The following is a 16,364-nucleotide window of genomic DNA, read 5'->3' on the forward strand; positions in this document are numbered from 1 at the left end:
AGTACTGACAACTTCAAACGTTGACACAGAAATGGGATTTCCTGGGAAAGTATTTTTACCCATCACATTACAAATGCTCTCATGTGTATTATGGTTGAAATTCAGAAAACAGAACAACAAACATTCAGAACCAAAGCACAATCACATATCATTGAGAGAGAGTTCAACCACAATGTGCTATTAACTACTGAGGGGCAAACAGACAGACTTAACTGACTTTTTCCCCCCCCTTTCTGCTCTAACTGGCACTGTACCACTCAACATGCTCCCTAAAACACACAATTTCATTTATGCAGGCAGGGCTCCAAACAATAGTGACAGAGGATGAAAGTGGAAAATTCCTTAAATATGGGCAAACAAACATTTCTGATTCTAAAACCTGCTGCTTTTGGGCCTTGATTTTAGTCCAGTGGTAGCTTTGAAGGTCGTCTACTTTACTGAAGTCTCTCGTTCTTGTATAACTTGCAGAGCTACTCTACAACTACCTAACAGTATTTTCACGTTTGGTTCTCGGGGAAAATCTCAGAAGACAAACTGTAAAAGAAGTCGAACTAACCACCATCTAGCCAAATGGTGTAGTTCTAGACCTCAGGATATACAACATTAACAGAGGACAAATTCATTAGATAAAGTGCAGTTCTGGCAATGCAAAAAGCATGGACTTTATTTTTGGATGCAACAAGCAAGATGCTAATTCCCCCCCATGCGATTTCTATCCCACGCTTCTCCTTTAAAGAGTTCATTAATGAAAACTCTCCATTAAATCCCAGGATATAGCTGACTGCAGGCTTTGTACAACTTAGTGTTCGCTGTACCTGTTGCTAGAGATTACTAAAGGCCTGGTACCACTTCTGCTCCAATATTATGCCACAGATCTTGACCTATTTAAAAAGCTTCACTAAGCTTGGGAAAAGAAGCCAGAAACGGAGTGAAAGAGGCTTTTCCATAGCAACACCATTTAGGTGTATTCTCAAGGAATGGAAGAGACAGAAATGTGCCCTCAAGCACAGTATTTGGGAAGCTGTCCTCATCAAAACATGTGAAACAATTACAACTTATCAAAAAAGTGGAAATATTTCTGGACCTGAATGTTCAGTAATAATTATATATTGGGGTTTTCCTTTTTTTTGGAGGGGAAAAAAAAAACGAGCAAAACATATGAGGTGAGATTCTGTTTCGATGTATCAGTAATACATCCAACCCAGAGAATCCATCAATTGTGTCTGAACTACGGAATCCACTCGAGAGTAGATTATTTACTGCTACCCTTCTTTCCTTTCCCAAAGCACTGCTAAAGGTAAGAGTTTTCACTAAAAATCAAGAGACTCAGAGCAGTTGCCAGTTGAATCCAAAGATGATCTGATTCGTTTCTTGGCTCCTGGCAATCTCCTCTATGATGCAGTGTTGCTGCCACAGCAGATGGAGCTTCCGGTAACGCTCCCGACATAAGTGCAGGGGATTGCCTCTTCTGCACAGAAGAAAAAAGAAGAACACTCAATAAGTGTATCAGAATGGCAAGTGACAAACTGTCCACTGATAGTCCAGCATTAAGAACATTTTCTGCCTTCCCTTAAGAGTAAGTACCTGTATGAACACCAATTCCAACAATTCTACTGGAAATGAAAAAGCTCTCCATGGAACCAGCAATGACTGGCATTTCCAAGATGACATTTCAGCAATGGCAGTTGCTGCACATTTCTCATGAAATGCATATAAAGCATTCTTGAAACAAGTAAGAAAGTTTAACAATACCAAACAAGTGTATTTTTCCATTCTGAATGACCCATTCATGACTGGAAACTGCCATTAGGAACTTGAAGTGAAACAAGTTCACGAGGCCGAGATACATGTTACAGTGCTTGCTGTACATGCTACCAGGAAGAACACGTCTAATGGGTAAAAGAAAGAGATACCAAAATAGAAGTGTAGAAAGAAAGTTAAACATTGACTTACTTCAGACCTGGATCTGTTTCTCCATATTCATCCAAGTAGGGAGCAGGATATAAGCAGCCCCTGGTTTTGCCTTCAATGAGGACAACTTTGCATTCCCTGATTCTTAAGGAAAAAATAGCTACATTTAAAATACAAGACAACTCCCAGCTGGTTTTTAACTTTTTGGTGAGCTCTATTTTAGGTCAAAGCAAAGCTTTTTCATCTCAGACAAAACAAATCAAGTGCTTTGACAATGTTGTGAATTTTGACCTTGAAATATTTCCCTTTACTCTTTAACACATTAAATTCTAGCTAGCTACTTACTTGAGAAACATACAGACTCCAGCTCCGCACTGAAGAGCATGAGAAGTACAGGCTCCCAGCTCCTCCCCATTCACCAGTTCCTGGCAGCAAGTATTCTGGGAACACAACATAGCCCCACAGAATAAACACAATACTGGATGTTTTTGTTCATCATCAGAAGACCGCGGGCATCTAGAAGAAGTGTAACCAGAACATTATTGCAGGAATTAAAACTTTAAAAGAAATTCTAACTATGGATATTTTCCTTAAAAAACAACAAAAACCCCCAACAAGACCCCAACCCACACACAAACAAACCACCTAAGACATACTATGTCATCACCACATTTCACATACCTGCCTCCTCAGGCTATGTTTTTATACTGTTTGAAATACTTCATCTGCAAGATATCTGCTTTGAGCAGGAGGTTAGACTAGGATAGAAGTCCCTTCTAACCTAAATTATCCGATGATTCGTTCTGCCTGGCATAAAACAATGCCAACCTGGGCTTGTTGTGTCCAGTGCAAAAATATTTTTCAGGCTTACGGCCAAACCAAATGCACATTGCACTGGTGAAAAATAACTAGCAGATTAAGCTGTAATAATTTTATATGCTATCCTATCAAACACAAGTGACTTCATTTAGTAAGCTGTTGTGGTTCAGATTGTTGTGGTTTTGCGTGATGGGTTTTGTTTGGTAGCAGGGGAGGGGCTACAGTGATGGCTCCTGTAAGTAACTGCTAAAGGTTCCCCCAGCTCCAAGGTTGTTTGGTAGCAGGGCAGCGGTGCACTTTGGAGATGGCCCCTGTGAGAAGCTGCTGGAAGTTTCCCCAGCTCCAGGCTGGACCAGCCCATGCAGCCCACGAAGAGCAGAGCTTGCCTGCAGTTTATTCAGATGTAGCCTGTGGAAGACCCTGTGTTGGAGTAAGTAACTGTGCCCAAAGAGGCTGTGAATTTTGTTGAAGAGACCCACACTGGAGCAGTTGCTGGAAAACCGTAAGAGGTGAGTGAACCCTCCCTGTCCTTGCCTCAGCTGCAGGGTTTTTAGCAAGAAGCTGTGTGGTGGCCTTTAAACCACAACACAGATTTAAAATTAATGTGTGCTCATATTGGCCAGGATAACTGTAAGCAGTGCCTTCACTTCTACAAAAATAATTTCTGTACATAGTTTTAACACCAGTTACAGTAACTCTAAGAATGTAAAAGTGACTAAAAGTGACAAAACACCTAGGAAGACAACTAAATACGTCACATCTTACCTAAACTGAGAGGCTTGGTTCAGAAGGCAGCTATAATCTTCAGGAAGCTCTATTAAACTATTTCTTTTCCTAGGATACCTGGGTAAGTGCAAAAGAACTATTATGAGAATAATAAAGATTGCAGCAAAGAACAGAATAGTTCGCTATAAATCACTATCTTACTAAGCTTTCGGTCCTTTCTGCAAACTTCTGCAGTTCTAGAGCAACTCTTCAGTCCTAGAAGCCCAAGTGAGAGGCTATACATGGGAGCTTCAGCATTTCTATATTCCAGCAAAGGTGATGGAATTAAATTTCATATGTAACCCCCAGATATGAAGCATTTCACATTTCAGTTAGCATTTGTTTTTTCCTAGAGTAAGCTAGATAACTTGTCTAACAATGTTACACATTCTCAATGAAGAGTCACTGCATGAGGAATAATACATAACCATTTAAAGAGAAACCTACTTCTGGTAGTAGAGCAAGAGGAAGCAAATACAAGCGCTCCAATTTACGCTCAACAAGCACTTCATTCTTTGAACAGTTTTAAGTCAAAAACAGAAGAAAAAAACAATAACAACAAAAAAAACCAACAAGCTTACCTTATTGCAATGCTTTTCCCCTTCAAACAACTTAACACCACTGGGTCAGCACACCACCTATTTCAAACAAATATTTGCAGATGACAATGTTTGATAATAATACAGATTTAGGATCACTGAACTTAAATAGTTATCAATAAGCAAACACAGAGCACAGATAAAACATTGACAGTTCTAGCCAAAACTTCACAAGGAGAAACCGCTATTCTTACAGTTGTGCTTCAGGAGAAGAATTTAAGTTGGTATACAAGAGCAAAACCTATGTGGAAAACAACAATGCTTAAAACTATCACATGCACATGAAAACACAGAGTTAACGCAGCATTTAAAAATGCAAGAAGCCTTCAGACATATTCAAGTTCTCCAAGTGAGCTACAATAGGCAGCTCCTTTTAGAATTTATCTGCTCAAAGCCACAGCCCAAGAAAATATCATACACTCTACTAGGAAAATATTTATTGCTTTTATTTAATAACCATCACCCAACGCTTACTGTACAATGCTTTACAGCATGCCATACACTTGCACAGAATGGCCAAATGTGTCTACTAGAACAATGGCAGCCACTGGCAAATTAGTAAACAGGAACTGGTATGTCAAAGGTATCTTAAGATATTTCTACAAGAAGGAGAAGAGAGAACTGTAGCAGATGGTCAATCTAGTAAGCTTCATTTAACACATTTCTCAACAATCATCAAATTTAGTCTTCTGCAAAAAGATTCTTTCAAGAAACATATGGGAACTTGCATGATGATTTGACAACTGTTCCTTTTAAATTACTAGGCCTCCTACTTGAAACCTCTGGGTTTGACTGGGAACACGACGATGGACTTGTTAGCCTTGCCTTGAGTTATCATTTTCTAATATTCACAAGCACCTACCCTCTGTGTTCTCTTACAAGCACCGCTATGTCTCTCAGCAAACATAATCATAGAATCACAGGATGGTTTGGGTTGGAAGAGACCTCAAAGATTACCTAGTTTCCACCCCCCTGCCATGGGCAGGGACACCTCCCACTAGCCCAGGTTGCTCAAAGCCTCATCCAGCCTGGCCTTGAACCCCTCCAGGGATGGGGCATCCACAGCTTCTCTGGGCAACCTGGGCCACTGCCTCACCACTGGCACAGGAAAAAAAATTCTTCCTAATATCTAATCTAAATCTACCCTCTTTCATCTTAAAACCGTTACCCCTCATCCCATCACTCCACTCCCTGATGAAGAGTGCCTCCCCAGCTCTCCTGTAGGCCCATGTAGGAATATATAAGGCAAACTTACTAAATAATTCACTTATGAAAATGATATTAATTTACAAGTAATTATATATCCTACAAGCGCAATTAATTATAGTAAAATTGTATGTAGGGAATTGTTTAGGGTTCAGAGCTCAAAGTGTCCCTAAATTGAAGGAATCTAGACAAAAAAACAGAATAGAGGCAAAAAAAATCCAGAAAAAGCTGGTGTGAGCCAGAGAGTTCTGCCAAGAACAAGGAATAATAATTTATGCAACCAAGTGCTCAGATGGTCACATCTGGTACATGGAGACATTCTCCAACACACTATAGCAGGATTATTCTCAGAGTTGGTGGGGAGTGTCTGTTTATTTTAACTTGTGTTTTTGAATAGAGAATTTAACCATTTATTTATTTACTGAGAACAATTTCCGGAGAAGAAATAGCACAAAGCCTCACCCGGCCAGCAACAAGATTTTCCATATTCTCATTTTAGAGCTTGTGTAGTCAGCACTTTTGCTGTAGACAGATTAAAACCAGGCCAATGGACAGTAAGTGGCATACCATACATGCAAAGGTTTATGATAACTCCTTCTGCATGAATGACTCCATGTAGGCCTGCACGCACTAGTCTCAAACTATAATTGTTTAATGTTTGAATTACCAGAAAATACTGAATGTTTTATGTTTCTAAAGTATTTTAAGAGATTCAGTATATGTGTGCACATCAAACACATCTTTAGAACTCTAGCTGAATTTGAGCTCAATCATTTATTAACAAATTTGATCCAGAATTCCCAGAAGGCCATCACAAGAGAAAAACATGGCCTGTCCCATTCCCATTAGTACCTTTGGAGCAGTAGATTTACTGTGTCCCAGTATTCCTGGAAGAGCAGGAACAAATTGGTAGGTAGAGAGAGGTAACTACAAAGTGCCTTGAATTGCCCTTCTTCAGAAACTGCAAAAGAAAAAGAAAACATGAGAAACTGTTAAAGTGTTTCAGCGTTACTGAATAATTCACTCAAAGCTAGACATCTCCTGGTCCCTCTTCCATTGAATAATACGCATCTTATAGCTTCGGCATAGCTCCTAGCTAGTACAATTGGATGTAACTCCACTGACTTAATCAGAGCTACAATAATTTGAATTTGCTGAGGATCTGCTTTAAGTTTTTGACATATGTTATTAAGTAATTTTTAAGTCATGCATAAGTCACTGCAAAAACAGAACTTCTTGCTTAAGTTCCATTTTACTGCATAATATGTAACACATTAGTGCAGCAGATTTCTGTACTTACCACATTTTAGCTTTTCACTATCCTTTTGGCCTGCAATTATATTAAATTTTGCTATGATCACATTACATAAAATTGGGCTAATTGAATAGTTTGCTGGGTGGTCATTTATTGGCTTTGCTACAGAAAACGGCATTGCTGATTCACCAGCAAGACTCCTCCGTGTAGAATCGAATTTCCAGACTAATGGTAAGGTCAATAGCATATCCCAAAGTGCAGAAATTTTGACTTGTATATCCTAATTAAACTCAAGCTTAGTTTACAGGTTATATAAATCAATTTAAAATGCTCTGCTTTGTCTCAGTTGTTCACAGCAATTTTGGTCCTTCTTTGCAAATAGTTGATAATTCTCTGTTTCACTGCATTTTGACAGAAGACAAAATATTTATTTTTGGATTCAGCATCTGTAGTGCATGAGTCTCCTTTAGGGAAGAGGTTTAAGTTTTATAAGTTTCTACTTGGCTCTGTTTTGCTGAATCCCTCTGTCTTTGGCATTTACCAACATTAGCAACTTCACAAAAAAGTTTGGTTTTATTTTTTTTTTTAAATATACTCCAGGCTATTTCTCAGGTGATGCAGCTAAGCCCATAGAATTATCCTTAAACCACAGAATCTTTGTATCCATAAATACTTACTGTCAGTGCATCATTGATAATTCACTTATTTGCACATACTCAGAAGTTACTCTTTTCCATGCAAAGAAGGCCGAGACAACTCATCTTCTCATGCCCGCTCCTTCCTATACAAACTACTATTTCCTTTTCTTTCCAAGTCTTACTTTAATATATTAACTATTTTTAAGTTCTTGTGAACATTTAAAAATTCCACTCTTCCAAGAAAACAGTAAGCAAAGTCAATATATAGATACATTTTCTTTCTCATATTTACCTTGTAGTAGCTCCTCAGGTGGAGAAACTCCCAGCAAATAATGAAAAAATAAAGCAGCACAACGAAGGTAAGGCATGATGCCTTTTTTAACACGATCCCACACAAGCCAGCCTGGGATATCCTGACTAAAGCAACTGTAATACACAAATGAGAAATAGCTGAAGTAGTTCACAGTGCAAATCCTTCTAGCACTTTCACATTTTGGCTAGCATTGGTACAAAGGCAACACTGATGTACCCCAAATTCTGTAAAACAGCCACCAGCACCTAACTTCCAACTTTCCCTTTGCCTAAGGAATGAGTGCTAAGGCTATGCTGAACACTTACATTAAGCCTTCAAGTTATCTCAACTTATATTTTTCAGTATTATAAAAAATAAATAGCCAATACATAGCTGTCCATCTCTAGGTAACTGAAGATAACCTCATTTAAACTAGAAAAGTAACCTCAGAAAAGTTACTCCTATTAAATGCCAAATTTTAAATATTTAGAAATTTAGACTTCAAACTTTTAGACAAGTGAGTAGCGTTGTCAAACCTTGAGAAACATGTTTTTACAACTAGTCTTGTGTAGGATAAATAAAAGCAGAATTTGTAGAGAGTGCATCCATATTTTCTAGTTTATTTCAAACACATGCCGAAGTGCTCAAGAGTCTGTAGCTATAGGTATCAAAAAGTCTGCAAAGATGGGCACTAATACTCAAACAAAAAAGCAGCTGTGTTTAGCTTTACTCTTCTCTCCTTTTTACAGTAGAACCATTTCCTTCTTTTCTTGCTCCTATCTATAATTGAGAAATCTAAAAAACCCAATCAAGGCAAATTAAAAATACCTACAATAGTTAGTGGTTGTTTTTCTCTCCAGAAAGGATATAGGTATTTTATCATCCTTAGACTAATAATTTACTCTGTTGTCCACAAAAAGTAGCTATTTTAACTGAAACTGTTCCTTTCACCAGTTTCCTTTTTTTCAGTGTTCAGGAGTACGGGGAGTTAGCACAATGCCTTGCGCTAACTCCCCATACAAAATGGATAATTTTTTTCCTGTTTTCTGTGTTGTTCAGGTCAACCCCCGTGGATTGCCATCCTAGGAAAATGCAATGCTGTAACTGAACTGCTACTTACCCACTGGTGTACTGGCAAATCTCTTTACAGAAAGACTGCGCAGATCTTGCCTCCTCACTGTTGTCAGATGATCGCGCAGAAGTGGATTCTGCACACAAAAAGACGGGTCCCACTGTAAATGCACTTCATTTGTGATATACTTCTCTTTTTTTACATAAACTGAGCTTTTTTTAAAAAAATTGCATTATAGTAGTGTTCCCACTTTATTTTGCTTAGTTCCTTTCCATTTGCTGCTTTTAACCTAACAAATGTTCTCCTAAAACTGCATGCTATAAAGAATCAGGATTACTGCCTCATTGCTCATCCTCATGTTAAAACTGCTTCCTTCCCTTGAACTTTCGAAGTAATTGTCCTACATAGATTGAGCTACAGGTTTGGGGTTTTTTTTTCACTTCCCATCATGCTGAAGAAAAAGGAAAAGTAGTAGCTAGAAAGTCCATAGATTACTGACAGTTTTTAAAAGCAGTACAAAATACAGAGACAAGTGAACATCATCTCTCCTATCAGTTTAGAGGATTTCATATTTTGGCTACAAGTATTTATTGGGTTGAAGGGTAAAGAAAAGTTTATTTCCCAAATCCGTACTAACTGTCACGGTACAGCTCAGGGTGCTGCTGCTGGGCAGAGCTTTGCTTCTCCTACAAGTGAAGAGGGGAAGTTACCACTCTGGAATGACTGACTTGATCAAGCACTGGTGTATCAATAACTATTTTGTGTTCTTGGGCTAAGCACACAAAAGTGATATAATACAATGCTCTTAAAATTATGTAGTGCTATTTATTTTTTTTACCAGAAAGCAGTTATTACTACCTGGCACTAAGTGTCATTTATTATGAGGAAGTTTATACCTGGAAGACACTAATGGTGTCCATCTGTTATTTTTAAGAAATTGTGTAAAAAAGCCAGAATAATCCAACCCAAATACACCTCTACCTGTTGCTGAAGAGACGACGATTTGTGTTATGTGTGCCAGTGTTGTCAGATGGAAGAGGTAGAGGTGGTTATAGGCTGAACTAATTGATGAAGGTTGCAAGTCTACAGCATCCTCCCAGTATAAAGATGGAAAGGATAACACAACTCCCACCTGCAGAGAAAGGGAAGGAGCAAATATTAAAGTAGCAGAAATTTGGAAATAGCTACATGGGTAATAAATTATATTCTCACTATACAGATGTATTTCATTTCTGCAGTCAATTTAGATATTTTCATTAATCTTGCTAGCTTTAATTCACAAAGTGTGGCAAAAAGTCATTGGAAAATACTAACCATTTGTGCCCCTCTAGCATGTAAGAAACTCAGATGTAGTTCCATTGTAATTGCCAGTTTAGAGATACACCAAGAAACTTTGTCCAGTTCCTTGAAAGCTTAATTTCTGGTTTTTAACATAAGACAAAGCACATAGAAAAGAGTGCAAAGCCAGACCAAGCACTAGTTAGCAAATTAGTTAAACCAAGCACTAGTTAGGGCAAACTAGCTTTTATTTTGGTGGATTTGGTTTGTTGTTTGATTGGGTTTTCTTGGCTTTTCTCTTGTGTGGACTTGTGGTTTTTTGTTTGTTTGGTTTTTTTTTTATCAGTAGAAGAAGGTATAATATGTATTTGTATTAACAACAGAGAGGCTAAGAAAAGGCTAAGAAGGTAGTGAGAGTGAATGTGACACAACCAGAAGGCATGAGAGGCCTGCTGAGACAGAGAAAGTGAGGGAAATGGTCTGAGTGGGGAACCAGAAGGCCTGAGAGGCCTGCTGAGACAAAGAGAAAGTGAGGGAAATGGTCTGAGTGGGTGCATTTCTCAGGTTATTTTGAAGGTTTGGTATCAACAGAAGTGGTAAAAAGATGACTGAGATTGCAAGCATGAAATTTAGTGAGACAGCAAAGACGTGAAAGCTAGAAGGGCAGCAGAACTAACAGAACTGAAAGTAAACACACATATAGCAGCCATATGTAACCTTTTGCTTGTATGCAGTGGTCATGTATAATCATTTGACTCATGCACGTGAACAAATAATGCAGGACTATCTACAGGGTAAAGTACACAAAGATCCACGCTCAAAAAAAAAAAAAGTACTAATATGAAGAATAAAATGAACCTGCTTACCAAAACGTGGAACATATCAACTTCTAAGAGGGATGGAGTGTCCTCTGCTTTAAAGTTTGGTAGAAGAACTACAAAATAAAGATATCAATTATGAATTTGATATGTATTTTCTTCTTTCAGATTGAACTGCAATATAAGAATCTGAATTTAGAACCTCTGTGATTTCTGTGTTTCATCAAAAAAAAGTCCAGGTCTTTGAACTAAGGAAGTATCTATTTAATTAACTGCTTACCACTTAATTGATTGTGCATCTGTTTAGCTACTTCCACATGCCCAACCAATTGGTTATCCCTCAGACTAAAATACCTTAAACTAGGCTGTAAGCAGCTGTTTGAAAGTACTAAAAAGATCAAGTCTCACAAATAAGAGAGAAGAAACCCTGTTTTGTTACTTAATCCACCTGTTTAGCACAGAATTTCAGTAATTTTGAACGCTGCCAGAAACAGATTGTTAGCCGTCTATAAATATTACAGATCTGAGTATCTCCAGGCCTAGGAAATCTGGGATAGAGGATTTTTTGAGGATTTCAGTGATACAGGGCTGGCTTAACAGAATTATTGATGACTTACAGTTCAAGCAATACTCCATGATTTAAGGCAACATTAGAGAAATTGACATTAGCACTGTTGTCAGTAGTCTAGCCTTTGCTCCTATACTGTATTAATGTGTGTGCCATTTTGCAATAGAAACTTCTGCAACACAAAAGGCAGCAAAGAAAAGAAATACAATACCTCCTAGAAGACGAATCAGATGTTTCTGAATCAGGACCTGGGGTGATGTTGTTCTCTGAGCAGCTGCAAACTGCACTAATGCTTTAAGGCCACTGTGCTAGAGCGCAAGAGAAAATCATCAGACAGGAAAAAAGAAAGACAGAATAGTGAAATAAAGCTGCAAAAACATATCTACTTCTACAAACAGAAAGCACACTGATAAATGAATTTAATATGAACTTCCATATATAAGCAGAAATATTTATTCTTCCAAAATGCTCTTCAGGTTATCAATCTAAACATTTTTGAGAGCTATCCCTCAGACGAGAATGATCTTACCGTCTCAACAGTAAGTTTTCTATGTGTGTGTGTGCATTATACTTAAACTTATTTCTTTATAATGTATTGCATATCTTACTTGCCCATACCTGTCTATTTTGTAGAGATCCAAATAAAGGCTTGCCCTCCGTTTCCAAGAGGTTTTCTTAAAATTAAACACAGAAAAAAATATGTTGCTTTGTTCTATAGGAACTAACATAACATTTCTGTTAGAATACACTTAGTAAAAGATTTCTTCTTAGTATATGTACTTCTCTTTAAAGATCAATTTCATTCTGATAAAAGAATTATCTTTTAGAAAAAAAATATCTATCTTAAATGGTACTGTTTCCCAGATAAATGGTTGTAACAAGCTTTTTAAAAACATTTGGTTTTCAGATCTTGCTGACTAGGGATTTAAAAGGAACACTGTTTCACATGAATGGTGCTAAGACACTCTATGGATTTAGTTGTATTTCCAGTTACCCTTATACAATGCTCAAAAACATCAAGGTATGTTCACAGGGATGCTACACGGCCATCTTACCCTCAGATTTGCACTACTGCATTTGACTACAATTTTACAAAAATATTTTGAAAACAAAATTCCCAAGCTGGAATACAATTCAGCTTTCCTCCCTGAGTGCATCACTTCTGAGAATATAATAAAGAGACAATATGCCAATAAAAATATGAAACCAAATTAACTCAGCTGAGTAAAAAGTTGTCAGTTGAAATGTTTTTGGGCTTTAGTCACTTCTCAGAGACAAATCAGTGCACCTCAAGATCTTGGAATTTTTTTTATTGTTTTCATTCGAGGTTTTTTGGTTGGGAGGTTTTTGGTTTTGTTTTTTAACTACCTCTAACAAAAAATCAAAGTGCTTTAACTTAGCACTTCAATACATCAGCTTAACATGCAACGTGGGGAGTTGTTGAGGAAACATGAGAAAAGTCAGATTTGTATTTCTGTCTGGCTTTAGGCACTAAAAGCAATTCACATCCCTTGGGTCGATGCTGCTTTGAACCTCCCCTAGAGACTCCACTAACACAGGTAGCTAAGGTTCCTTGTCTAGGCAGCTTGGCTACAAGCTTGTTAAATGGTTTTAATAACACACCCAATGACTAGATTCAAAACCAGAGTACTAGAAGCTGCGTAGGCAGTTTTGCTTTGCAATTTCACAGAAGCCTGCTCTATTTGTAAACAAAAATTAACCCAAAGAAGTGGTGTGGCCTAGGATAGGTCAGACTGTCACCCTGGCCCCTCTGGTTTTATAGTCTTGGCCTGGTAAGGCATCTGACTTTTCTGCTTCTGACATATGCCTTTGATATCACATATATGATAACAGTTACTGCATTTATACACTTGCTGGCAAACTCTTCCCTGACAGCCACCAAGAAATGAAATGAGACTGACTGCTAAACAGGTACATTAGCCCAAAAAACGCAACCATTTTTATGGTAATTATTTTGCCTTCAAAAAGAAATTAATGCCCAAGAATGTCTGGTGGGTTTTCTTCCTGACAGGTATCTGCTTAGCAATTTCAGAATACTAAAGTCCCTATTTCTTCTACAAATTACATTAAATTCTTCAAGAATAGAGACAAAAAAGAAATAATGAGAGATGGAGTACTATTTCAGAGCTGTTAGATATTTAGCTGGGTAGGAGATGCCTCCAGGTCAATGGTCTTTGGCAGCCTGACGATATTCATTGAACATAATTAATGTTGCCATTAGTAATGTGGAACATGATCACTCCCTGCTCTCTCAAGCTCAATGTTGAGATTCCGTACCTTAGTTTGTGAACCACCTTCTAACAAAAACATCCTATTATTCATATTGGATTATAAATTATCAGTCTATTATTATATCATTACATATATATATATAGATATATTATTACATCTTGCTGTTAATTATGTAGAACTATTATTATTTAGAAAAATCAGATTGTATAAGATTATACAATTAAACAACCATAAGATTTTCAAGTCACGAGAAGGAATAAATCCAAATTATGCTTTACCGATACACTGGATGGTAAAAGCACACGTGCTCCAGGTCATCATAGGAATCCGGTAATCAGCTTCATTCGGAGCAACTTTTAGCCCGACTCTATAAATGGTGGTGGCAAAGAGAATAAGCATCTCCTTGATACTGCTTGAGTATTTGGCTCTGCAAAAGCAAGAGAAGACAACTTCAGTCTGAATTATTAATAGTGCTTATCACTTACCAGTCAATCAATCACTAGCAAAGTCTAAGTTATTTATGAAAGAATTCTTGAATACAAAGCCCCTTTGTCTGTACAGAAGAGAAAATAATTACTAGTTTCCAGGAGTAAACAAGTACCTTGACATAACAGGCTCTACAAATGGAGACATTAAGAGCTGCCAGGCTGGAGTTCTACATACTATATTATAATTTGCAGTCAAAAAATACAAACATTTTAACCAAAATAAAATACAATGAAAAAAAAAAAATCAAACATGAGCAAGCAAGTGTAAGTGCTGGAGCGAAAATATATCCCATCTCATAAGGCACTAGAAATAGAAAGAAATTTCAAATATGCTTTAAAACAAAAATTTTTAACATTTAAGCTGCTTTCAACTGAGACTGGGTAAATGCAGTAATAAGCAGCAAAGTGCGCAGGCAAAAACACATACAGTTTTAATGGCTTGTGTTTTTTCAAAGTCATACATTCATAACTTACTAACAGAACTATACAACATTCATATTAATTCTCCAAATCTCTACAGCCAGAACAATTGTACCACAAAGTCTGGGGTTTAGCCAGGCTTGTACTTAAACACCGCACTGTTTAAGTGCAAGCTACTGAATCTCTCCCACAGAGAGGAGTTAAAGATTTAGATTCAACTTTCTGATGACATTTTTACAAATAGCAGATAAGCACTTTGCATAACTATGATGCCAGTCAGAAGTAGCAGAATGTTTGTAGCAGCAGTTTGCCCAATGGAATAGAAACAGGCACCACAGCCCTATTCCTCTGAGTCCTCTATATTATGTTATTACATCCAAACCCAAGTGAAATCTATCCCTGAAACACACCTGTAGCAGGAAAATTAAGGCAGACAGACATTAAATAACTTGCGTAAAGGCACAGGAAATGACCCAAATCACTGGAATTGTGGATCAGCAGACTCCAGACTCCTAGCTTTGTACCAAGAACATAAGAACTACCTGACTGGATTTGACCAAGAAGTCCATCTAGCTCAGTATAGATCTGATACTCAGCAAATGCTTAAGCAGAAGTGTAAGTAAGCCCATAATCAGACCAAACAAGTCATACGCCTTTGCTTCAATACAAATCCTGAAGTATACCTAGGTCATTTTAGGGAGAATTAACACAATGCAAAGAGCAATTCCAGGAACACTTACGAGGACTGAACTCCAAAACTAAGGATGGAATGGAATTCCAAAGCAGAGTTCCCCATACCCTTGTTGGCGAAAGCTGGAAGATTTGGTTTCTCTCCTTCCAGAAAAAAGAAATTAGATCCATATTAAAAACCAAAGATGTTGTTACAATTTTTACAGCAATCTAACAGAAGTAAGACTTATTTTTATTTTAAACTGGTTTGAAAACACTCCTCACCAGACAGTCTTCTAACCCTCCTTAAGTAGCATTTCCTTCTATTACCAGAAATATGAGGATTAAAACTAGTGCTTTTCTGGTGCGGAAAAAGAACTTTCCTGCCCTGTAAGAGTGCAAGGAATATGCTAATTCTCTGTACCTTCAGTTTTCTAAACACTCGCACGTGTTTTTATTTTGGCCCTTTTCATTTTTATCTTTTTTACTACATCACAGTCACAACACAAAAGTTTGATTAACTCTGAGTATTAACTGGTGGCTATGATCTCCTAGTGTACATCATTTTCTTCCACACGAAAGACAAAAAGAATTTAACTGAAACCAGAAAATTGGCAAGGGCACTGTGAAATCAAGATATCAGCTCAGAGAGGGCCATGACCTTATCCCCAGCCTTATCTGATACTGTCATGATTGATAGCAAAATGTATCCTTTATTTGAAGTCTTCTGTTGGTATTAGTTAAAACATGTACTGGCATATTAGATATCCCACAGAACACCTTCAAAATTAAGATAACAAACCTTTAGCATTTTTCACACTGTAGCCCGATATCCTGACTACGATAATGTCCAGCCACCTAGCCAGGGACAGAATTTGAGCTACTGCCTCTGCATCCTCACTGAGAACAGAAATAAAAAGCAGGTTTTACTTTAACACTCGAAGAATCACCTTAACTTTAAAAACAGAGGACACATTTAGACCAAAACACATTAACTCAGTATTTGCCCAGTTTTGCTGGCTTTGTAAATTTTGAGCAAACAGCACAAAATGAAGCGTTAGGCTAAACACTAGATCTAGATACTTGCTCATTTCATATAAGCTCCAAAAATAGCCAATCTAAAAATGCATTTAAAAAAAACAAAGAAAGAATTGACTGCCAAAAGCAGTGTATTTGGTTGAATAGTCAATAAGGAGATATGCAGTCTTTTACATAGATTAGGAAGGCCAGCCTAAATTTTCCTTCCAAAAATCTGAAAAGCCAACCCACACCAAATACATTTTTGGTTTTGCTGTTGTTGTTGTTGTTTGGTT

The 16,364-nt window shown here is 37.5% G+C and overlaps 1 protein-coding gene across 1 annotated transcript in view; it reads right to left on the reverse strand.

Annotated features, from left to right (window-relative positions):
• Positions 1 to 1,027: 1,027 nt before the first annotated feature.
• Positions 1,028 to 16,364, reverse strand: part of UBR1 (ubiquitin protein ligase E3 component n-recognin 1) — a 55,244-nt gene continuing 39,907 nt past the window's right edge. Inside the window, exons 32-46 of the mRNA XM_010072542.1 lie at positions 15,854 to 15,951; positions 15,123 to 15,216; positions 13,753 to 13,901; positions 11,840 to 11,895; positions 11,433 to 11,529; positions 10,702 to 10,769; positions 9,539 to 9,689; positions 8,606 to 8,693; positions 7,486 to 7,619; positions 6,153 to 6,261; positions 4,077 to 4,133; positions 3,496 to 3,573; positions 2,257 to 2,427; positions 1,954 to 2,055; positions 1,028 to 1,468 (exon numbers count right to left, since the gene is read on the reverse strand). Coding sequence (XP_010070844.1) covers positions 1,327 to 1,468; positions 1,954 to 2,055; positions 2,257 to 2,427; positions 3,496 to 3,573; positions 4,077 to 4,133; positions 6,153 to 6,261; positions 7,486 to 7,619; positions 8,606 to 8,693; positions 9,539 to 9,689; positions 10,702 to 10,769; positions 11,433 to 11,529; positions 11,840 to 11,895; positions 13,753 to 13,901; positions 15,123 to 15,216; positions 15,854 to 15,951 — 1,594 coding nt within the window. The 3' untranslated portion in view covers positions 1,028 to 1,326. The remainder of the gene's footprint in view (positions 1,469 to 1,953; positions 2,056 to 2,256; positions 2,428 to 3,495; positions 3,574 to 4,076; positions 4,134 to 6,152; positions 6,262 to 7,485; positions 7,620 to 8,605; positions 8,694 to 9,538; positions 9,690 to 10,701; positions 10,770 to 11,432; positions 11,530 to 11,839; positions 11,896 to 13,752; positions 13,902 to 15,122; positions 15,217 to 15,853; positions 15,952 to 16,364) is intronic.

Source organism: Pterocles gutturalis, unplaced genomic scaffold, assembly GCF_000699245.1.
Source record: "Pterocles gutturalis isolate BGI_N339 unplaced genomic scaffold, ASM69924v1 scaffold15102, whole genome shotgun sequence".
In the NCBI taxonomy this organism is placed as follows: Eukaryota; Metazoa; Chordata; class Aves; order Pterocliformes; family Pteroclidae; genus Pterocles; species Pterocles gutturalis.